Source organism: Perna viridis, chromosome 5 (assembly GCF_037379345.1).
Source record: "Perna viridis isolate PV_CMFRI_1.1 ecotype Kerala chromosome 5, ASM3737934v1, whole genome shotgun sequence".
NCBI lineage: Eukaryota > Metazoa > Mollusca > Bivalvia > Mytilida > Mytilidae > Perna > Perna viridis.
Genome location: NC_142449.1, coordinates 17897097 through 17918839, shown reverse-complemented (window position 1 = coordinate 17918839; position 21743 = coordinate 17897097). Strand labels below are relative to the sequence as shown.

Below are 21743 nucleotides of genomic sequence, written 5' to 3'. Positions count from 1 at the left end.
ACTGCAAGAACTTCATTGAACCTAATTGCTAATTAAATACTAAACATCCAAAATGGGGTCCCTCAAATCTTCATTCAGTTCGATCATTTAAAGACTAGATCTTTATTTTATTTGCAGAAATAATATAATAGTATTGGGTAGAATAATTGCTAGAAACACATTTATAGGTTTATAAAATGTTATAAAAGGTGTATTGAATGATTTAAAAGGAAATTACATTAGACTATATTTTTGTGTAGTGTTCAGTAGGGAAGTTCCAAGCATGAACCGGCGACATAAGGTATTTTGATAAATAAAAAAAAGAAAGTTAGGTTAATTTAAGCTTCGGGTCAACGAACCTTCGGGCTATCGAGCAGTCATCTTAGCAAAATAACGTTTTTTTTCACAGTATTTGCTATATAGGCAGTCTCAGATGAAAGAAGAAGCAGATCGGCGAGTAAAAGTGCATGGCACGGTTTGATCATATTAAAATCCGATTATTTAAAAAAAAAATGACCACTACAATGGATAAATATGTTGTCGATTATTTAATACTAGAAGTATTTCGTGAACATTCTCTATGGTGTATTAATATCTTGCGAAATAACCAAGTTTCCATCAACAGACAGTACCACTAGTAAGTACATGTTCAACAGTGGATTGAGAGAGCTAAGAGAATACCTCGTTTCAATTGGAGTTCGTTCTATGCATTACCCTTATAAAGTTCGATAGCTTTGGTTTGAGTGCTTCTTTAACACAATTTATCTTAAGATTTAGATCTTCCTCTATATTTCATTCTAATGCTGTTGGTGAGAGGTGACTCCTTGAAGCACGTATACAGCATATCCAAATTTGCCATGTATATGATTGATATTTTGTATTTATCTCCCTTACTAATTTTATTTCCTGCATGATTCTAAACATTCCTAAGAAGTTTCATCAAAATTCCTTGAGCGCTGTTGGAACACTTACGATGGTTTAACAAATAAAACCCGTAAGTTAGGTGACATCCTATGGAGTCCTCTGACAGTAAGTTTATTCCTTCATGCAAATCTACGTATGATTCCCAACTTCCTTATAACATTTCATTAAAATCCATTGAGCGATTTAAAAGCAGTTGGGCTTACACGAAATATGGATAGATAGACGGAGTACTTCCTATCTACGTACCCCCAACTTTGTGTGAGTATAATAATGCAGGGTGCATGCAAAAGTGGAGAGAAAATTGACTGGTTATACAGTGTTCTGTATTAAAAAAATCGCAGGGAAATACATCGATTCCACTTAACTGTTTTGGCATATTCTAATCAAGCTCATCTTGACATTTTCATCATAGACGTATTTTTCTGAAAGATTTTTTATCACAATATATTTTCGACTGTACGTATTTTTCTTTTTTTTGCATTATTTTTAGGCAAAGATTTTTTATAGTCTTGTCTTAGGTGACTTACTATATAGAGAAACCCAGTGTTTTCTTAGAGAAGCAACGAAGTATCAATGGATGCTAACAATCAAGAAAGTACACACACTCCCATTAGGAATGAAATGCTTTCCTTTAAACATCATCAACTCTGAAATTCACATGACAAACGCGTGTCCACATAAAAGTTCTTGATGGCTTCATCTGTAGACCAAAACATTCTGTTATGTTACGGATAATTTGCCATTTATAGACATAGAACAGCAATTACAAAGGCATAGCCTTAATTGAACTTGATTGTATCTAAGATGTAAGATACCCTGAAGCTTTCGGCTTCTTTGTTTAATTAATAGATTAATAAAAATGAAAAGGACAAATGTGGCCTTGGACATTTGCTAAAGTTACTATTAAATAAAAGTCAAAAGTTCACTCTGAAAACAGCATGTGTAGGTTATTAAGTGTTGTTTAAAAATAAAGTTGTACAGTTACAGCCGAAATGTCTCTTTCTAATGTAGTACATGTAGGGGCCTGCTTGTTCTGGTCGAATTCTATGTGAAAGTGTTTTTCCCTCATCACTTTTGTAATTTCATAGAAATAAAACCCACATTCAAATATTCATGGAAAAAAATGTTTCACTTTTGGACTTGATTACTTTTTTTTGTTTTTTGGTTTGTTTCATGCACTACATACTCCCACCAAAACTTTTTGATGGTCCTCTGAGTTTTCTTTTATCAAGTATCATTAAGTATTTTTGCAGTTATAATTCTTTAGGGGGGGTTGTATTTTATTAGGAATAGGACACAATTTCGAAAGTTTAATCAATGTTTTTTTGTTTTTTTTTTTTGGGGGGGGGAATAGATAACTTTTTCAAAGAATAGAGAATAGCATATCCATATACAAGAGAGGTCAGATATTTTTGAATGAAAAAAAGTAAAATCAAGACCTCATTAATAAAAATAACTACTTTATTCCCACCAGAAACTTACAGAAAAACTTACAGACAAGGACTTCACAAAATGCCAGTGTTTGGGAGGAATGTACAACATGTCACCAGGCCTTAATATTCCTTCTGTATATTCAGCTTGTTTAAAGTCAGGAAACTGTGTGTAGTCAGGGTTCTCAACATCTACCTGACTCGTATTCTCTAACAAGAATGTATCATGTGGATAAAGCTTGACTGTTTCTGTAGGAGAATAGAGACGGATAAACTTTGATCCTACCACTTGTGCTAGAAAATTATGCTTAGGGTCATGATGCAGAGGAGAAACCGTCCCTTTTGGCCCAAACCATGCATTTATATCAACATCCTCTGAGTTACCAAGGCAACAATAGTCTGGGATGGAAATGTCATTGCGTAGCTCTGGAATCTGATCAAACAGCTGATGCTGTGCTAGATAGCCTGTTTGACTGGCCGAGTTCACCACAAACTTGTCAATAAATTCATTTATTGTCATTAGTTTCTGAGACCAGCTCTCTTCAGTATACTTAGATCCTATCTCAATAGGAACAGTACGGAACCCAGCTTTAGCTTTGATGTAATTTATAGACCATTTATTGGTTGTCAATGCAGGCCAATGACTAATGGCATTAGTAATGATCACTGGTTCTGTTTGGTCTTTGAAAAAGGTACTAAATTCCTCAAGTGAAGGACAACTTTTTCTAATTATTCCTTTCTTTTCATCTATTTTACACTCTTGAGAATCTATATCATCACTATCATCATGAATATCTGTTTTCTGTTTCTTAGATTTACTTCCAAAACCTGATTTGATTGAATTGTTCTCTTCAGTTTTACATTCACTTAGTTCTGAACATTTCTGTAAAGTTTGAATTAGCCTATTCAGTACATTGTCTAATACAGGAACTCCCATCAGTAGTCCCATGTCTAAAGTTTTGAAAGCATCTTGAATGGAGCACTTTTTCTCCTTCAAATAATCTATGGAAGAGATATCCCCTTCTTGATCATCATCACTAACAACAAGAGATGTCAACATAGCCTGACTACATCCTTTCAAGGCAGATACAATAGTATAGACTTGTCTCCATTTTATATCTACATCCTTCCAATGCCCTGTGTTTAGTTTTTCCCATAGGAAGTCTAATAGTATCTTACATTTATCGACACATTTAGTATAGTGCCTGGAATAGAATGAATCACCACACTCTAAAAGGAGATGATAGAATGATGCAGGAAGCTGTTCATATTGATTCACTGATGCAATGAGATTTGATGATGATTTGGGCATCTGTTTTAGAAGTTCTTTGTCCCACATGCTGTCACCAATCTACAAATATAATTTTAAATATCATTCAGTTAAAAACACAAAAAATAATAACTTTCATTTTCCAATTATGGAAAGGTACAAATCATGTGAAATTTTAACACTTGTCTACTGTTTGATAACCAGCAAACATTTATTAATCCAATTGAAATTTTACACAATTGAAGACCATTTTAACAACAATACTAAATTTTCATTTGGCAGATCATTTAATTAGATATTTGACATTGTTTGTGGTAATCTTTTAACATCTTCTAAATGAAACAAACCCAATTAAGCTACAGACCTGGGACCAATGGATCTAGGAGATAATTGGCTTGTACAACAAGTGACTAACCATGCCATAACTGGCAAAGGCAAGGCCCTGTGCATTATCTGTTAAATGGCAAGAAAATTTGCTTGGAAAATGTGTGACCAGGTATCAATAGTGCCAACTCTCACACACTCCATGTCAAGGACTCATGCATTTTGAAGCTGATTTGACAGTATTTTCTAAATGGTCTATTTTTTTTTCTCTCTTTGATCTTTCTGACCTTTGCCAATTCTCACATACCTGTGTCTTAAAAGCTTGACAGCCCAGAGATCTAATCATCAAAGTATTTTAACTACATTACCAACTTATCAAATGGCAGATCATTTAATATGATGTCACAATTGTTCAATATACAATATAGTATCCAGGGTATAGTCAGGTCTTGTACAGATGAAGTAGATGTCACAGCTGTTTTTATTAATTTTAGCTAGCACACCACATACAGATTGCATTCACAACAGAAATACCTAGTCAAATGCACATGTATACAAAAATACCTCTGTGAAAAACAAGTATTAGATCACAACATAGTATATGTATACATGTGAGTGTCCAGTTTACCCACATTGTGGCATGATTGACCCATTCAATTCACATGTATTTGACATTCATTTAGCCTATGGGTATAAATACATTTCCTTTGAGTTGTTAATTACTTGATTTTCACAGAGGTATTTTTTATACATGTGCATTTGACTGGGTATTTCTGTTGTTGTATAGATAATTGATTTATAATATGTTCTTTTGATTCCCTCTTTGGTTGTTTTATACCCTTAAAGCTGCATTAGCTGTCATTTTCATACATTTTCGTTTCTTTGAAATTTACCTCAACTTTGAATCATTTCTAATAAATTGTACTTTCCTTGTACAATTTCATTTGATACACACAAATAAATTGCATTAAACACATGAAATAGGTGTCTATATATTTATTGTCTTGCAAGACAAAAAATCGACCTAGATAAGTTCGTATGCATGTGACTTCTGGTGACTTTAATCCGTGCATGTGCTATAAGGGTCGCTTCTTTAATAACAAATCTGATTGCAAAGTGAAAGTGGTTATTCAACGACAAGGGAGACCGACGGACTCAAGCTGTAAAGAAAAAAGTTCGAATATAACGTAAAGATCTTTTGAAATTTACATATTGTGATATAATGTGGCTCAAATATGGTCAGTATTTATTTGAAAACTAATCAAGAAATAGATTAAATGAAATGAAAACAAGACACCTGCTTACCTGCGTATCCGTTATTGTTATTTTTTTACCAAGGTTGAAGTATTTTTAACCCTGGTGAATGGCCTGTTGACAATCTTTGGAAGTAATGGCGAAAAATAATTAGATCAGATCTATTGATCTTCTCTGATTAAAAAAAACGTTGTTTTCACTGTATTCTGTAGGTATTGTCGACATTAATTGCTTCAATTGCATTACTACCAACTTATTTCATTGCATCAGCAAAATTCAGTAGAATCAAAACTGAACAAATGAGGCAGCTAATGCAGCTTTAAGTACATATGATATGATTTAATTAGTAATTAACATGAGCAATAATAACTCTTAAGTCATATAGTGTCCTAACACATTCCTCCCTTTCTCAAACCTAACGATTTTAATCAATAATGTCTAACCACTGACCTATCACATGAAGAAGTCTCAATACATGTTCAAGATACACAGACAAAAACGTTTGATAATGATTCCAGTAGTGGCTGACCAGGTCACGCTAAATATCTGAGCACAAGAACCTATTTTCATTTCATATCAAATCACCTGTTGGCATAATCGGAGATGACAATAATAAACTATTAGATTAGCTTAAGCCCATAACTTGAGAAAGACGAAGCGATATCACTTTTTCAGGGATAAATACGTGCCGGGGAATGAAACAAAAATGCGTTTGTTGTATTTAAACAGACAGGGAATTGAAACGACGAATTCGGACTAAAATACAATGGTTTTAATATTACCTCATTAACGTCAAGACCATCATTCCCCTTTTAAAACAGTATTTGAGTAGAAAAGTGATATTTAAAACATTAGGGAAGCAAATTCAGTTTTCACTGATATCTTTTCAAAGTCCAGGACCCGTGGGGATGGGGACTCGCAATAGTCATAGACCTGTAATTATAGGTCTTTGATAATACGGTAATAGGTGTTCCGACAAAAGGGGTTCACTTCCAGCTGATTTGTCTCAATTGGGGTATGATTGTATCACCTGAATTGCCTGAAATAGGGTTTTCTTATATGAAGAGTTTGTGTTGAAAGTTATTGTTTAAAAATATGTTATGTACATGATGTGTAGTATACAATATTATTTGTTTTACCTGTATAATTTTATCTATAGCATCATTAGGAGGTTGTTTTTGGTAAAAGGTCTGTAATTTCATCGATTTGTATGTCTGTCATGGGGTACGTATAGATCCATCAAAATCTGTCGGCACTCCCTGTTATTGATTTTTTTTTCATTTTCATGTGTAAAATTGACAAAAATGGCAAAAAATGTCCTAAAACCCTACTTTTCTGTGGAACCCCTCCTTTTCAAAGTGTCTGAATCCGTCCCTGGTCTGGAATGGAGTCAGGGTATTGAATTATCAAGTTTTTTTCTTGAAGGACAAAATACAACAAAACAAACAACAAAAAATACATAAATAAAAACATTACAAAATCAAACAAACAAAAAAACAACTGCAAACTAATACGGGCACAATAAATGTGTTTCGAAATATCACTTTAACTAGTTCAGGACTTCAGTCACGAACCAGTTGTCCGATTAGTAATTTTTCATAACAAAACGATTTTTTAAATATTCGAATCAAGGAGCGGATACAGATTTTTTTTAAAGTGGAAGGGGACTACGATCCAGATTGACCTAATCTGCACAAAATTAAAACACTTTCCAACAAAAGCCAGTGATGTCCAACCCCCGGATCCGCCACTGTGTACTTGAGAAAGCTTTTTTTCTCTACAGCTTAAAAACGTAACTGTCCGAACTGTTCGATCATAATGGACCCCTTTGGATTCGCCTATATAATTCTGATCAGAATGAAACTGCTTTAAATCTAAAATTTGCAATTACATGGCGGGTTCACAATTTTTAAAATGAGGATTAGGCAAGCATTTATTTTTTGCTCAAAATTAATAACAACAAAAATAAAAAGGGTTTCAACCCTATAACCACCGCTGAATTCTTCATGGTTATATAAGATCATCACCCACAAAATCAGTCCCTCTCTAACTTCGGCGGTATGCCTTGAGATACAACTTCATAGATACTTTTGAAGTTCTATAAAATGTTTGCTTCTGAACCGTATCTACGTGTCACATGTTCCCTTCCTTTTTCGTCTATCCCGTACTTGACTTTTAATAAGCAACTCGGCGGGTATTTCTAGAAAAGCAGAAGACACCTACCCTACCAGTGCACCTGGTCCATGCTCCCATATTTTAGTGGAGTCCGAGTTACTCATTTACTTATGTTTCATTGTACGTATTATTTTGTTCTTTGTTTGTGTCTGTTTTCTCTGTTTGGTCTTTGTCTCTAAATTACATTCTTTTGTTTTTCCTATAATATTGGTTCCCTTGGTTACTCTTGAAGCTTGTATGGTTATAACGGCTCCCAAATATACAAAAAAAAAATCCTTCAGTGGTATAGAGCCCTCTGATACAATTTCATAGAGATCCGTGCACTATAACTCATGCTGTTTTGGTTCATTCCACAACAAACTCATCCACGGTTAAGTTAATTACCTCCAAATTCAATACCTAGCCGACCGACCTTGGTGGTGTAAGAACTCGGAGATTTATGCCATGTTATTTGAATAAATTATTCAAATTTCATGAAATAATAAAAAAATGATATCGAATTATGCTTTATTGCTGCTATTGATCACTAGTACTTCATGTAAAGTGTACGCTTCGTATGAGAGCATAGCCAATGCCATTCTTGGTTTTGTGCTACAATGAACACTGGATCATGGAAACTACTACGGTGCTTATTACACCCTCGCTCCGAAGGAGAGTGGGGTTTACTCTGCATCCATGTACATGTCCGTAATATTTTTTCCGCCATGGTTTTCTCAGCAACTACTAATCACAGCAATTCGAAATTTTAACTTATTCTTCCTGTTGGTTATCAATGTGGTGGAGTATAGTTCCAGAAAAAAATGACAAATTCCCTGTAAATACTTACCTTCCTTACATGGTATGAAACCGTTTTATCAAGATCCATTTATCGTGCAAAAAAAAACATGGTGTCATATAATCTTTAGAAATCTAGTGATCACTATGGAACGCCATAACTGTCTTAACCGGTCAATTATATTTATACGCGATGCTGTTTTCTTTATATTCGATACTCTCTTATTTATATGCGGTTGTATTATCTTTATATTTGGTGGGTTTACCATTATGTGCGGTGGTTTTATCTTTATATGCGGTGGTTTTATCTTAACTCGAGAAGACTTTGGTAGGACTTTTCATAAGTATCATTTCAGCAATTGAAAGTTTCTATCTATCATAGTTTCCAAGATATTGGCTGAAAACTGTTAAAAAAACAAACAAAAAAGTCATTTTCCCTTTCAAGGGCAATAACTCTTACAAGGAGTTGTCTGACAACTTTTATAGTCCTAATAATAAGGATCATTTTAGCTATTGAAAAAATTTAGCTAAACCTAACGGTTTTGGAGTTATATGCGAAAAACTGCTGTCTGACCCCTATGTTCTATTTTTAGTAACAACGGCCATGTTTTCGACGGATCAAAAATCCCCACATCGGTTCTATGCAGGATACCCCTAGAAACATTCATCCCAAGTTTGGTTTCAAATGGTCACGTAGTGTCACAGGAGAAGATTTTTTAAAGAAATATCATTAATAACGGCAAAAAATGTTGAAAAGGGGCTACAACTGCAACATGGCTTCGCGGATTAAAACGAAAATTTGACCCGATAGGTCTCATCATGCTGCACACTTTTACCCATGTCAGAATTTAGCTGTACCTAAAAATACGAGGTGGAAATCCTTGCTGTCTTTTAAGTTCCAATATAGTCAGCTTCCTATATCTAATAGTGCTGGCAAACTGCAAGGTAGAGGGTGACCGTAGGTCAGCAAGTAGTCCGAATTTCCTCTGACCCTTCTTTATTTGAATACTGATATCAATATTCAATAAAACTTTAGGCTCCCAGGAGCCTGAATCACTCACCTTATAAAAGTTCGTCTTTCAAGAGCAATAAATTTATTGAGTTGTCCAACAATTTTGACTCAACAAGACTTTAGTAGGACTACCTAAGAATCATTTCAGCCATTGAAAGTTTATTTCTATCTATTATGGTTTCCAAGATATTGGCTGAAAACTTCAAAAAACAAACAAGTCATTTTCCCTTTCAAGGGCAACAACTCTTACAAGGAGTCGCCTGACAACTTTGATCACTGAAGATTTTTGAAGGGCTTATAATAATGTCATTTCAGCAATTGAAATAATTATGCTAAACCTAATGGTTTCGGAGATATATGCAAAAAATTAGTCTGACCCCTGTTCTATTTTTAGTAATGGTGGCCATGTTTTTCAACAGAATCCAAAATCCCCACACCAGTTCTATGCAGGATAGATACTCCAAGGAACATTCATACCAAGTTTGGTTCCAACTGGTCAAGTGGTATCTGAGATTTTTGACAGAGATAACCTTCGAAATAAGAAAAAACGTCGAAAAAGGGCAATAACTCCAACATGGCTTAACAGACAGATCTTATGTTGACCCCCCCACATAACAGAATTTGACTAAACCTAACAGTTTTGGAGATATACATGTGAAAAACTACTGTCCGACTCCTATGTTCTATTTTTAGTAACGGTGGCCATGTTTTTCGACGGACCAAAAATCCTCACACCAGTTCTATGCAGGATACCCCAAGGAACATTATACCAAGTTAGGTTCTAATTGGTCAAGTTGTGCCAGAGGAGAAGTTATGAAAAATTGTCAACAACGACGACAGACGCCAAGTGATGGCTATAGCAGGGTAGCAGGGTCAGGGGTAATTAGGACAACTAAAGTAATTTGTACCTGTAGAACTCAAGTGTTATAACCTTTCTAACAGAATAAAGAAATGTAATTTTTTATTCATTAACTTTTTTTAATTGGTACATATGCAACAGATGAGAGTTTTTTGGTAGTTGTGTTGCACTTGGAATCATCTTCCATAATATTTTAAATGGGCAAGAAAAAATTTTTGTCGACCTTAGACAACAGTTACTTTTACATTCCATCCACTTTTTTATATTTTGCATAGCTATTATATTTCTCAAATACTTGTATACGACCATATGTCTTTTTTTAAATTAAAAAATCAACTAGTTGATAGTGCATTGTAAGTTCATATGAAGTATACCACTCACTTCACTAGAACTTTAACCTGTATTATTGTTGGGCGACTTTTATTCCAGACATCTTACAATAATTATCCTAAATGCACTTCTAATTATGTTTAATATTCCATTTAAGTATGAGTGGCATAGGAGGAGTTGCATTTATTATAAAATTGGACAATACAGGCACCTAAAATTGAATTATCTTCCCAAGCAAGCATCAAACAACTTTTTACCTTAGTCTTCAAAAAATAATCACCTCCCTTCTTACATATATACATATGATGCCTTATCTTCCTGTATAAAGTTTCAGCAAAATTCTGAAGTTAATCAACAGTTGCACTTAAAAGTGCACAGACAAGGTGATTCCTGCATTCCCAAAAACTTTGATTGCAAGTAAATGAAGTGTGTTTTCCCATTCATGAAGAAAACAACAAACAAAATAATAATAAAGGATTTACTGATCACAAACATGATCATCAATATACCAGGTAGTCATGACAATTATTGTTGGACAATATATAAATATTTTTTTAACAAATCATGTATAAACAACAATTGTACAGTAAAAACATTCTATTCACATTAAAACAAGGTAAAATGATCATCGTATGACGGGTTGTTGCTGCTGCATATTATTAAAAAGTCCTGGATATCCTGCTTGTAAAGCTTGTGTTGATGGTAACAGTAACTGATTAGCTCGTACAGCATCGGGAAACAACGAGTGATAATTTGGGAGGGGAACATATGCAGCTGTTATCATTTTACCTGCAACAGAGAATATATGTGACTTAATAATTTTCAATTCATATTAAAAAACCATTGCAAAAAATACATTACATATCAAGAATTTAATTTTCTTCATTCATATATAAGTAGAAATTTAACAGGGAAAAAAACACCTGCAAGGGAAGAATGCACCAAAAACTCTTTCAGTTTTAGCATTATAACAAATTTCCCACATTCTTTCTACATAAGTAATTTCTACTAACCTGATTTTCATTAGTGAATTAAGGCTAAGACAAGCAAGTACATTTTTAATTAGTGTTTCCCCACAAAGCAATACCACTATTATTTATGTGATAACAGAATACACTTCTACAGCACCAACTCTCAGATTTTTCTTTCTTTTAATTTTACACTATATCTGCCATAGTACTAAATCTGCTTTTAATGTGACAAAATAAAATCATGAAGACCTATGGGACAAGCATACTAATAGCTATCTTATAAAAATTGATCTTTTCCAACCAGATCCTACTCACCAGCAAAGTAACGACCATGAAGGGCATTAACAGAAGCTACAGCAGCCGATATCGTGGGACATTTGACATAAACATTTCCTTGTGGTGAGGCTTTGTCTACAAACAAATGTAACACTCCACCATGCTTATTGCATTCATCTATGACATCATCACGAATTTCTTGATCCCAGCTAGGCTTGGTTTCTCTAAAACAATAAGATTTTACTTCTTAAAAGGTACATAAATATACTAAAAACATAACCAGTTGAGTTACCTTTCTGCATGTCCAATACACAATATAAAAAAAAAAAAAAATCAAAGATTTTTGTATTAAAAAACATATGTACCACATTTTGGTGAGCATAAAATCCATCTATGTATTGTACACAGTGTAATTTTGAAAGTAAAAATGTGTGAAAAAAGTTTTTTAGACTTAGATTCCAGCAGAATTTTTTCAGACAAAAGATTAATATTTTGCAACTGATTGGTCAATTTATTTACATTGATGCTGGATATCATACAAAAATGTGAAAGTAACATACATATTCAGACTAAAACATCATGCAGAGATCAGTAGCTACATAAATTAGATACTTTTAAATTCAAAAGCATGATAAAATTGACACAGGATGTATAAAATGGCTTATAAAACAAAATCAAAGGTAGGGAAAATCGGACATTTCCAGGCTTTGGTTGTAACTCAAATTTTGCAATTCTTCATTTTAAAACACTCTTTTTAAGGAAAAAAAATTGTAACAAACAATCAAAATAAGTTACAAAGTAATCATTTTCAGCTGCAAAAGCATTTAATAAGGAGGGCATGCCGAAGAAGGACTTTGTTCAATACTTTTATTTTTTAGTTGTTTCATTTTAATCTCTAACCTTGTTTTATGAGAAAGAAATATTGTACAACCTTCTTCTGAAACATGTTAAGACATATGTACATGATTTGAAGAAAATATCTAAAATCAAATACTAAAACATGTACTTGATGATTACATAAACTTCTATTCTAATATCCAAACCAGATAGTCTAAGACATTTGGTTCAGCTTTCCATATATTCCTGTAATACAACATATACTTACGAGTTAGGATCAAACATATTGGAGAGCATGAAACACTGAGTTGCTATTGGAGGTGCTGATTGTTGCTGAGGTTGTGGATTATTTCCCATTATAGCTGCCACATTAGGGGCCGCAGGAGCTGCAGCTGCTCCAGGTCCCATATTCAAGGCAGTGGCTGCATATTCAGGGATCTGGAAGCCAGTTCCTGTCAACATAAAAAGGTTTTACTTTCAACTCAATGTATAAAGAATATTTGGGTGCTGAAAAATGTACATCCAACGAAATCTACAGCATTATTCCTTTTCATAATTTTTAATTTAACATTTCAATGTGTCACCAACAGAATATAAATAGCTAAAAAAAAAAAACAAAAACAAAAAAAAAAACAAAAAAAAAAACAGGAGTTTAAATCAACAGTAAGAAAAGTTTTCATGGTTTTCTTCATAAAATTCGTAAATGCACTAAACATAAGTGTAACCTAATTTTTCTCAAAGAAAGCTCACCTTCTGCTAGTTTAGCCATTAACTGAAGCCTGCCAGTAGCACCAAGGTCAATTCCAGCTCTATCCATCTCATCACTGTCTAACATAGAATTTTGTTGCATCTCAACCTGTCGTTCTGTCACATGACCAACCTTCATTGGACGACCAGCTAACTCAAAACCATTCAATTGCTCTAAGGCCTTTTTAGCTTCTTCAGCATCTGTGAACTAAATTAAAGATCAATATATAAGGGATTTTCAATTTCTACGAAAAACAGTCAGCACTTCACAAATTTCATAACTACCACTTAACTAGAAATAGTTTTGTATCCACATCTGACATCTTCCATAAGAGATTAGATAGAAAATATCTAAGATATCTTAGTGTCCATGAAAATTTATGGAAGTTTGTTGGCAATTATATCTAGCAACATGAGTTTGTAGTAAATAAATTACACTTTTTCCAGGACTTGCAATAAAAATTCCTTCTTCTAAAATTATGGTTATGCTGTTCAAATGATTGTTCTATATCCACTATCTTTCAACTTACAGTAATAAATCCATATCCTTGAGATCTCCCTGTTTCATGGTCTCTGATCAATTTAATATCTTCAATCTGAAATGTATGAGGAATCTTATAAACCTTTAAAAATAAACTTGCTTCATATTTTCTTCTATTCTATTCCAAGCATTAAAAAAATGTTCTCTCTGTACAGATTAGCCATGTTCGAATTAATTATCTACAACACAAGCATTGAAAGAAATTTAAAGCTTGTAAATGCCATAAAAAATTTTCGTCCCCCAATTTCAAAGTTCAAATGACTGTAAATCCCCTGATTCAGTGTATCATGAAATTCTGGTAATATGCACACATACATGTCCTAACTAAATAATGAGTTTCATGAAATATGATGCACTAATTTTGAGGAGTTGTGCTTATGAAAGTGTGACAGACAGACAGAAAGGGGATTTACAGCCATTAGTGGGGAAGACATTAATAAAAAGAAACCTTCTTTAAACTTTTGGTCTTCCAACAGGATTAATAAAACATCTGTTGCCATACATCAGAATACTTACTTTTCCAAATGGTTCAAAAATGCCTTTCAACATTTCCTCAGTGATATTAAAATGTAATGACCCAACATACAATCTCATAGGTCCTTTGAATCCTTTCGTTAATATACTAGTAGCTGTTGCAAGTCTGTTTTTCTCTGCTTGTGAAGGTTGCACTATAATGGGTACACCAAGAAGTTTTTGATTAGTTAGTCCAATTGCAAGTGGTACTGACTCTGTATCATAGAACTCAACATATGAAATTCCCTTTGATCTCCTTGTTTTATTGTCCATGATAAGCCTGACATCACGTACCTGTAGAAAATAAAATATGATATTTCAAGATGTAATAAATGAACACAATTCAGTCATAATTACAATTCAGTTCCCATGGAAGGAAAGCATGTTCCCGGACTATCACTTCTGTTGTTATTTGTTCATTAATAATCACAGCTGACCATTATAGCCCCTCTTTAATGCTTTGCACGAGATGACAAATGTTCTTTTTATCTTAACCAATAATAATGAGAGGACATTAGAGATTAGATTTCTTTTAAAAGTATAAGAGGACTAATTTTGAAAAAAAAAATCTATCTGTTCCCAAGTTATAATATATAAAAATAGTTTTGATATGACTGCCAATGAGACAATCATCCATCAAAATGCCAAGCAACCAGCAATTAAACTTCTACAGGTCATGTGTTATGGAAATCACCAGGGGACAGACAAAATGACAAGACAAATCTGTCAATCAAAACAGAGGGTATCATAAAAAACCTAGCTTATATGTGTTGTAAACTATTACTGGTTTAAATACCTTTCCAACCGAAGAAAAGAACTCTTCCAAGTCCCTTGGACGTATTCTAGCTGCTAGCTGCATGCAAAACACAGTCCTTGCATCTCTTTCTTCTGGGGTCAGATCAGGTCCAGCTAATCTGTAACAAAGACATATTTTAAAATCCCTGTAATCTGATAATTGGCTAAAAGTGTTAATAAATGTCAATACAGCATGGTGACTTTGACCACTGATCCATAATTTTGATAAAGGACATATTGTCCCTAGGATAAAGTACTACTAAATTTGAAGGGTGATAATTGTAGTGTTTAACAAGAAGCAAAATGACAGTGTAACAAACTATATTGGATCAACTCTGTTTAAAGTGGAAAAAAAAAAAAAACAAAACAAAAAACCTCCAGACTACTGACCTAAGATTGCCTGAATTGCCAATCTGACAACATAAGACATCTTAAACTCTCAAATGTTCTTTGATAGCATGCTTATAATGCTAATCAACAGAGAACTCTTACCGACATTTCAAACCCTAGGAAATATGTATATGTACGTAATAAGTTTTATATTTTGAAATACCTTGTAAATGAAAATGGACTTTTGCTTGAACTTCTTTCTCTTCTCCTTTCTGGGGATCTGGAACGACTTTTTCTTCTAGGTGGAGATCTCCTGTATTTATCATATCCACCCCTATCCCGGCTTCTTCGCCTTTCTCTACTCCTACGCCTTTCCCTACTTCTACTTCTTTTTTTATCACGACTTCTACTCCTTTTTCTGTCTCTGCTACGGTCAGGACTTCTCCTTCTGTCACGATCACTCCTTAAAATTTGCAACATATTTTTTAATAAATTAACTACAACTCCAACGAAGTATCAAAGTTTAAACATGCCATTAAATTAACATTTGCTGATTCTTTAACTTTTGAACAATTCATAGATCAAAACACATATGCATTATGTTATGTCTGAAAAACCTTCCTATACTGGTCTGGTTTCAAGCAGTAAATTTCATAGGAATCATAATACTGATACTCAAGTTGATGCCTAGAAACTAAACGATTAACAGTCAACAATTATAACATCAGTGTCTATACATAGAATTAAAATGAATTCTACAGAAGGTGCACAGAAGACTTTCGCCACTTATACAATATAAATGTTTCTTATGGAATACTCCTCATGATACATGCACTGTGAACCATTATATTTGAGCCATATTAGAAACAAACCTTCTACGATCTTCTCTATCTCTGTCTCTATCCCTTCCATCTCTGTGTCTGTCTTCCTCAGTTCTTCTTTTCCTACAAAGATTAATAAATCCTTAGTCTAATCAATTGAATTAAATCCTAATAATTTAGTCAAGAGTTTTTTTTTAAATCATAAGGTGATGAGAAAAAAAAAAACACTGGTCTGAGAACAATTCCATTTGTCTGACAACCCTTTACATCAACCTAATTGAAAGTCATTTGCATGTATCTCAGTTCTTTTTTTTTCCACTGTTGTCTAAGAGCCGGTGTAAGCTGTGGATTATTGGGACTATTTCATCAAAAAAGCAAACAAACCTTCTATGATTTACTTACAGACTTATTTTTTTCTCAACAAGTTGATAAAAGGTGTATAAGAAGAGATATACATATTTTCTATCACTAATTTTATTGAGATTTGAATTTGTTTCTTGAACATTTACAGTAAAGGTGTCTTAATATGTTTAACCTAGCAAGTCAAATTATCAAATGCAACAAAGCAAAGTACTTTCAGGCTTAGAATATTCCTAAGAAAATACAATATCCCAAAATGCAAAGGAAAGCAAACTAGAAAAACAAAGATTGGATGGAAGCTGGCAGTGATTCAGCTAGACTGGTATCCTAAAACAGTTACCATACATGTCCACGTTTTAACAGAGAAAGTTTTCAGAAACAGGATTGTCAGTTCATAGCTGAATCAATAAACAGCAAAAACATTTTTTTTTAAGTATTATTATATTAATCTAACTGCAACTGAATCAAATATGAAGCTATGTTCACTTCTCTACTGTACACAATTATACCAAGATAATCCCAATATCTTGAAATCTGAGTACCTGCCATTTCAAACAAGTGTACACTGATGTCTGATCGTACACATACCTGATAATTAATCTGATGACATTTTCATAGTTCTCCCTTATGATAGTGTTAACTGATAGCACCTATACTAACAATACAGAACCAGTCATTAGATAGTTTCATATCACTTGGATTTTGTGATTTTTTTTTTCTATTTTTGAGACATAATGAATGTCTACAGGCTGGGACTCTGTCAGAAACCCAAAGAAAAAAATAATTATACTGTTCCTTCATTTTTGCAACCTAAAATAAGAAAGGATTTAAGAAAGCTCTCTCGAGGGATATTTCGTTCTGCTTTTGTGACATCAATTTCTTTGTTTTCAAACCATCACAACCTGCAAGCATTAAAATTGAAGTTGAGTTGAAGGAATCTTCCATGTAACCAATGTTTCCTGGTGAACAGATGGGATCTTTCATACCAATGACAACTAAAACCTTTTTTATTACAGTAACTCAGACACTTGGTACCTAGTATATAATACCGTAGTGTTAAGGATGGGCATTTTGACTGGAACACTTTTTCATATATGCATCCTACCTTTTCTACCAGGTATATTTATTTTTAAAAGAAAATTTCTGGATACAACATGTACATGTATCATTTCTTAACTGTTTTATTTTCAATTAAAATATCATGGATATCCAAACTATTACTTTCTTACCTTCTATCACGGTCTCTATCCCTGTCATATGATGAAGCATCGCCTCTTCCGTCATCCTATGATTCCAAACAAACAGCAAATCAGCAGGGAAGAACAAAAATTGAACAAAAATGCATTAGTTTTCTATCAAGATAAAGCCTTTGAACTAATTTATAAATATACTACATATATCTTAAGTAAATGTTACCTTTTTACACCAAAAACTGCAATCCAAACCTGAAATAAATTTCTCTCACACTTGCTACATTTTTCAGTTACTTGATTATAGAACTGAAAAATGCCTGACACAATCATCTAATGGAACTAACTTCAGTCAAGAAAAATTTTAAATGCAGTCAAGCAAAATCAGCAATTAAAAATCTACCACTGATGATGCCTAAGCTGCAACTAGAACCCCCTGAAGACACAAGTAACCACAACATCTATTCATTAGACTTTTTGATTAAGATATAACGTTATAACATCAACCCCTGCTTTTAACCCACTTTATCAATTAAGTGAGTTATGTGGGGTTCCTTTTTCTTCCATGTTCTATGAAGCTGAAAATTGTGGACTACTTCGTTTCAATTCTTCAGACTACTTACTTTCCTGCTAATAAAAGTACTGTACATTATTGTCCACTAAAACATATCTAGCTGCAAAATGTACCAACAATTTCAAACATTAATTTATGGAGTTTTCCTGATTAACTAGACAATTGGAACATCAGTCTGAATTTATATAGGTTCCATGAAATCTGAACAAACAATTTTGTAGAACAGTATCATGAGCAGCCAGATATGTTTTCAGTTGAATGTTTGGTCAACTATTGGCCTGTCTTAATTCTAGGATTATCCTATATCCAGATGCAAATTTTTCAAAAAAGATAGCTTACACGTCTCTAAAATTAAGACTATTCATTTTCAAAAGTTGTGTTGCCTCTGAAATGAATGATAACCTTTGAACACCTTTTGAAATTAGTTCCACAATGACATAATTTCTAGCGCCCTGCCACTCACTCAGACGAACAGGAAATTTCCTGAGTATTCAAGGCTGGACTCTGGATGGTGGATTTTCCTCATGGCAATCACCCAATCTCTGTTTGCATATGGCCCTGAGATGAGAGGGAGGGAAAATTCAGTATCTAGCTCTCACATTCAGTGAACAATTGTAATGTAAAAAAAGTTAAAAGTCTTAGCCTTTAAAAGAGGCAGGTTAAACACACTTTTTTTAACAAATACAAATAAAAATATGATACATTACACGAGAAAACAAATAGCTTTCTGAATACACCTAAAATGAATTCTAGTGATTTTAAATTCAACAGCAAGTAAAATTCTTAGTGTTTTCTAAATATATAATATGTATTGGTGAAGATGCAATTGTATGTTACTTATTGTATACATCAAATTCTCATTATGAACCCATTTCATCAGTACCTGCACTTTGATGACAAATTTCTGTGCACACAATTGCAACATTGGGCATCTACAGATAAACCAAACAAAATAATTACTATTTATGATCCCTGGTTATTTTTATTCTCATCAACAAAATTTATTAATGTGAGAAAGTACCAATAATAAAGACTTACACAAAATGTTACATATACTAAACTGTTAAATGATCAGTTATTTGTGCTTTGAAGATATTAGTACCACAAGCTTTTCTATATAAAAACTTAAAACCCAAAATATGAAAAATGCTTAAAAATTTTTTTATCGAATTTTGAGTAATTAGCAAATATGTAATGCTAACAAACAATGTATCATTCTTTTATAGGGACACTCGCATGCTGTTGGTTAAAATTATGTTTTAATCAATGCCTTAAATACCTTCAGGTTTCATGTTGGGAAAATATGTCTACATAAGAGTTATCATTGTAACAGCAAATAATAAATTTAACAGGAACCCAATATATAGTTTTATAAGCCCTCAAGTCCATCTTTCTACCAATCAAGAACATTAATGCTTACTGGCATTAAAACAAAAATGGTCCTGAACCCCAAATTTTATACTGAGATAATTTTTAAACAATTCATTCATCTGTCAAGAAGGTGGCAACAATTTACTCGATAGCACTTTTCTTAACATTTAATAAAATTTCATTACTAATTTGATGGTAAAATGATGTTTCAAGCAGAACAAATCATCAGATATATAGCTACCATATACATACGTCTTTATTTCTGTAAGGAGCTTCAAGCATAGCTTCTACATCAAAATCATCTGCCATCTCTACCTAAAAAAAACCAAACAAGTAATTGATTAATGCAAGTACACATTGTCTCTGATATTTCACCATATCCATTCTCATTTTACAGGTAATTAGGGATGAACAAGATTCTAGCACACGTTTAACAAACTCTTAGAATTTCTCAAAAGGCATTTTTGCCATTCCACTAAACAACATAGCCAACAAAACAACAGATTAATGGGGCAAGTATGGCAGGAAGCAGACTACTAGTCATTATCATACGAAACTTGTGGAGATCACTCAAATATATTTTTTGTCTTCTCCACAGAAAACAGTTCAAGCCCAAAATATAAGGAAAAACTAACAGATTGCTGATCTTTTGCTCTTAAAATATCATACAACAACTTTCAATAAGGAATAAAATTTTTAGATTGGTGAGAACGGCTTCTATCCTGTAAACGTTAATATCTACTCTCAGACCAATAGACAATACAGTGCACTGACTTGACACACAAGGCTTAGATCCGTGACAAAATGTGAGGCTGTGCTATGTATTTTCATCGGTTTGACAATTTTGAGCTTAAATTTGATTGTCAAAGGTATTGTTTAGTCAATACACAGATTTTGTTTTTTTTACTCAAAGTACGTGAGAGTTAAATGTATCCTGTCCATTACGACAAAGATTGAAGGTTGAAAAATATTTAAGAAAGGGCGACATTCTTGCAACTTCAAAACAATTAAAAATTTGTGCCATCACAACAGAAAATTGTATTCAGTCAATGACTTGACTTGCAAATATGTGGTCAATGCATTTCGACTGCTCACAGAACAGAGGCAGTATACATATCCCATTTTCTATTATATTGATTAACGTTACTGTCCTTCATTGATTCTGGTGTGGATAAAACTAGGGTAATGGTATATGCTCCGTTTCATCGAACTTAAGATACCGCTTTCGTATTTTTAGATTGAAGTTGAAATAACAGATGAAACGTGACACAAAACGCTTTACTGTTACATTGGTCCCTTGATTATTTTTGACCCAGATAATGAGACAAATAATCCTTAGCCAAACACATATATTCATAAACACATAAAGCTCGTTACTTAACATACTTTGTTAGGTTTTCTATGAAAAATACAGAAATTGTACGGTTTCACTTCCTCTTGTATAAGTTGATGGCGTCTTCCAATCGTCCGGGGTTCACAAGTAACCGCGCACGGCTCACGACGACTCAAAGGAAATATAAAAGCTAGAAGCCGTTTCGTACACGTCCCTCAAAACACCGAAGGTCTCATAGGTATAAACTAAATATATAATAACATACAACATTTTTATGGCTACCGTGTTTTCATCTACTTTTTTCGTTTCTACAACATTTTTTTTTTATATTTGACTACAAAAATCTGTTAATTAATGAAAGAGTACAATGTAATCAAGGGAACCAATGTTCTAGCGGAAACCAAAAGAATGTAATCTATATAGGTACAAAGACCAGAAATGGAAAACAGATAAACACAACAATGATTGTAGAAATTCTTCATGAAATTTACTTGAATAAATAATACTGAGAATTCACATTTTTACCTTTTCTGCTAACTGACAGCATGGAGGCAAGTTACTCATACATGTAAACAATATTCATACACTTTTGTAGTAAATTGCCAATATGATTTTAAAGTGCACATTCTCAGCTTTATTTTGACTACTTTTGATCAGAATATACACATATAATGCACTTACAATATACAGATCTAGGTTCAGTGTGTTTTTGGTACTACATAGGGGGCGGCCATTTGACTTGGAATTGGCTAG

At 33.3% G+C, this 21743-nt stretch overlaps 2 protein-coding genes across 6 annotated transcripts; both read right to left on the bottom strand.

The window, feature by feature from the left end:
* Positions 1-2346: 2346 nt before the first annotated feature.
* Positions 2347-8271, bottom strand: LOC148616349 (lysine-specific demethylase 8-like). 4 transcript variants are annotated; one of them, XM_088583265.1, is made up of 2 exons: positions 8183-8271; positions 2347-3684 (listed from the first exon to the last, which is right to left on the bottom strand). In XM_088583265.1, exons 1-2 carry the CDS (start codon positions 8219-8221, stop codon positions 2365-2367), a joined length of 1359 nt encoding a protein of 452 aa, XP_088439391.1. In that variant the 5' UTR covers positions 8222-8271; the 3' UTR covers positions 2347-2364. The 4 variants fall into 4 exon arrangements, with proteins under 4 accessions (XP_088439391.1, XP_088439392.1, XP_088439393.1 ...); XM_088583266.1 differs by lacking the exon at positions 8183-8271 and adding an exon at positions 5632-5867; XM_088583267.1 differs by lacking the exon at positions 8183-8271 and adding an exon at positions 5767-5867.
* Positions 8272-10795: 2524 nt separating this feature from the next.
* Positions 10796-21185, bottom strand: LOC148616348 (RNA-binding protein 39-like). Of its 2 annotated transcripts, XM_088583262.1 has the most exons (13): positions 21044-21138; positions 19910-19972; positions 19170-19218; positions 17752-17807; positions 16214-16285; positions 15565-15804; positions 15013-15130; positions 14220-14510; positions 13693-13758; positions 13166-13370; positions 12684-12867; positions 11618-11802; positions 10796-11120 (listed from the first exon to the last, which is right to left on the bottom strand). In XM_088583262.1, the coding sequence occupies exons 3-13, from the start codon at positions 19209-19211 to the stop codon at positions 10957-10959; spliced, it is 1623 nt and encodes a 540-aa protein (XP_088439388.1). In that variant the 5' UTR covers positions 19212-19218; positions 19910-19972; positions 21044-21138; the 3' UTR covers positions 10796-10956. The 2 variants fall into 2 exon arrangements, with proteins under 2 accessions (XP_088439388.1, XP_088439386.1); XM_088583260.1 differs by lacking the exon at positions 19170-19218 and having other exon boundaries at positions 21044-21185.
* Between the last annotated feature and the right edge of the window lie 558 nt (positions 21186-21743).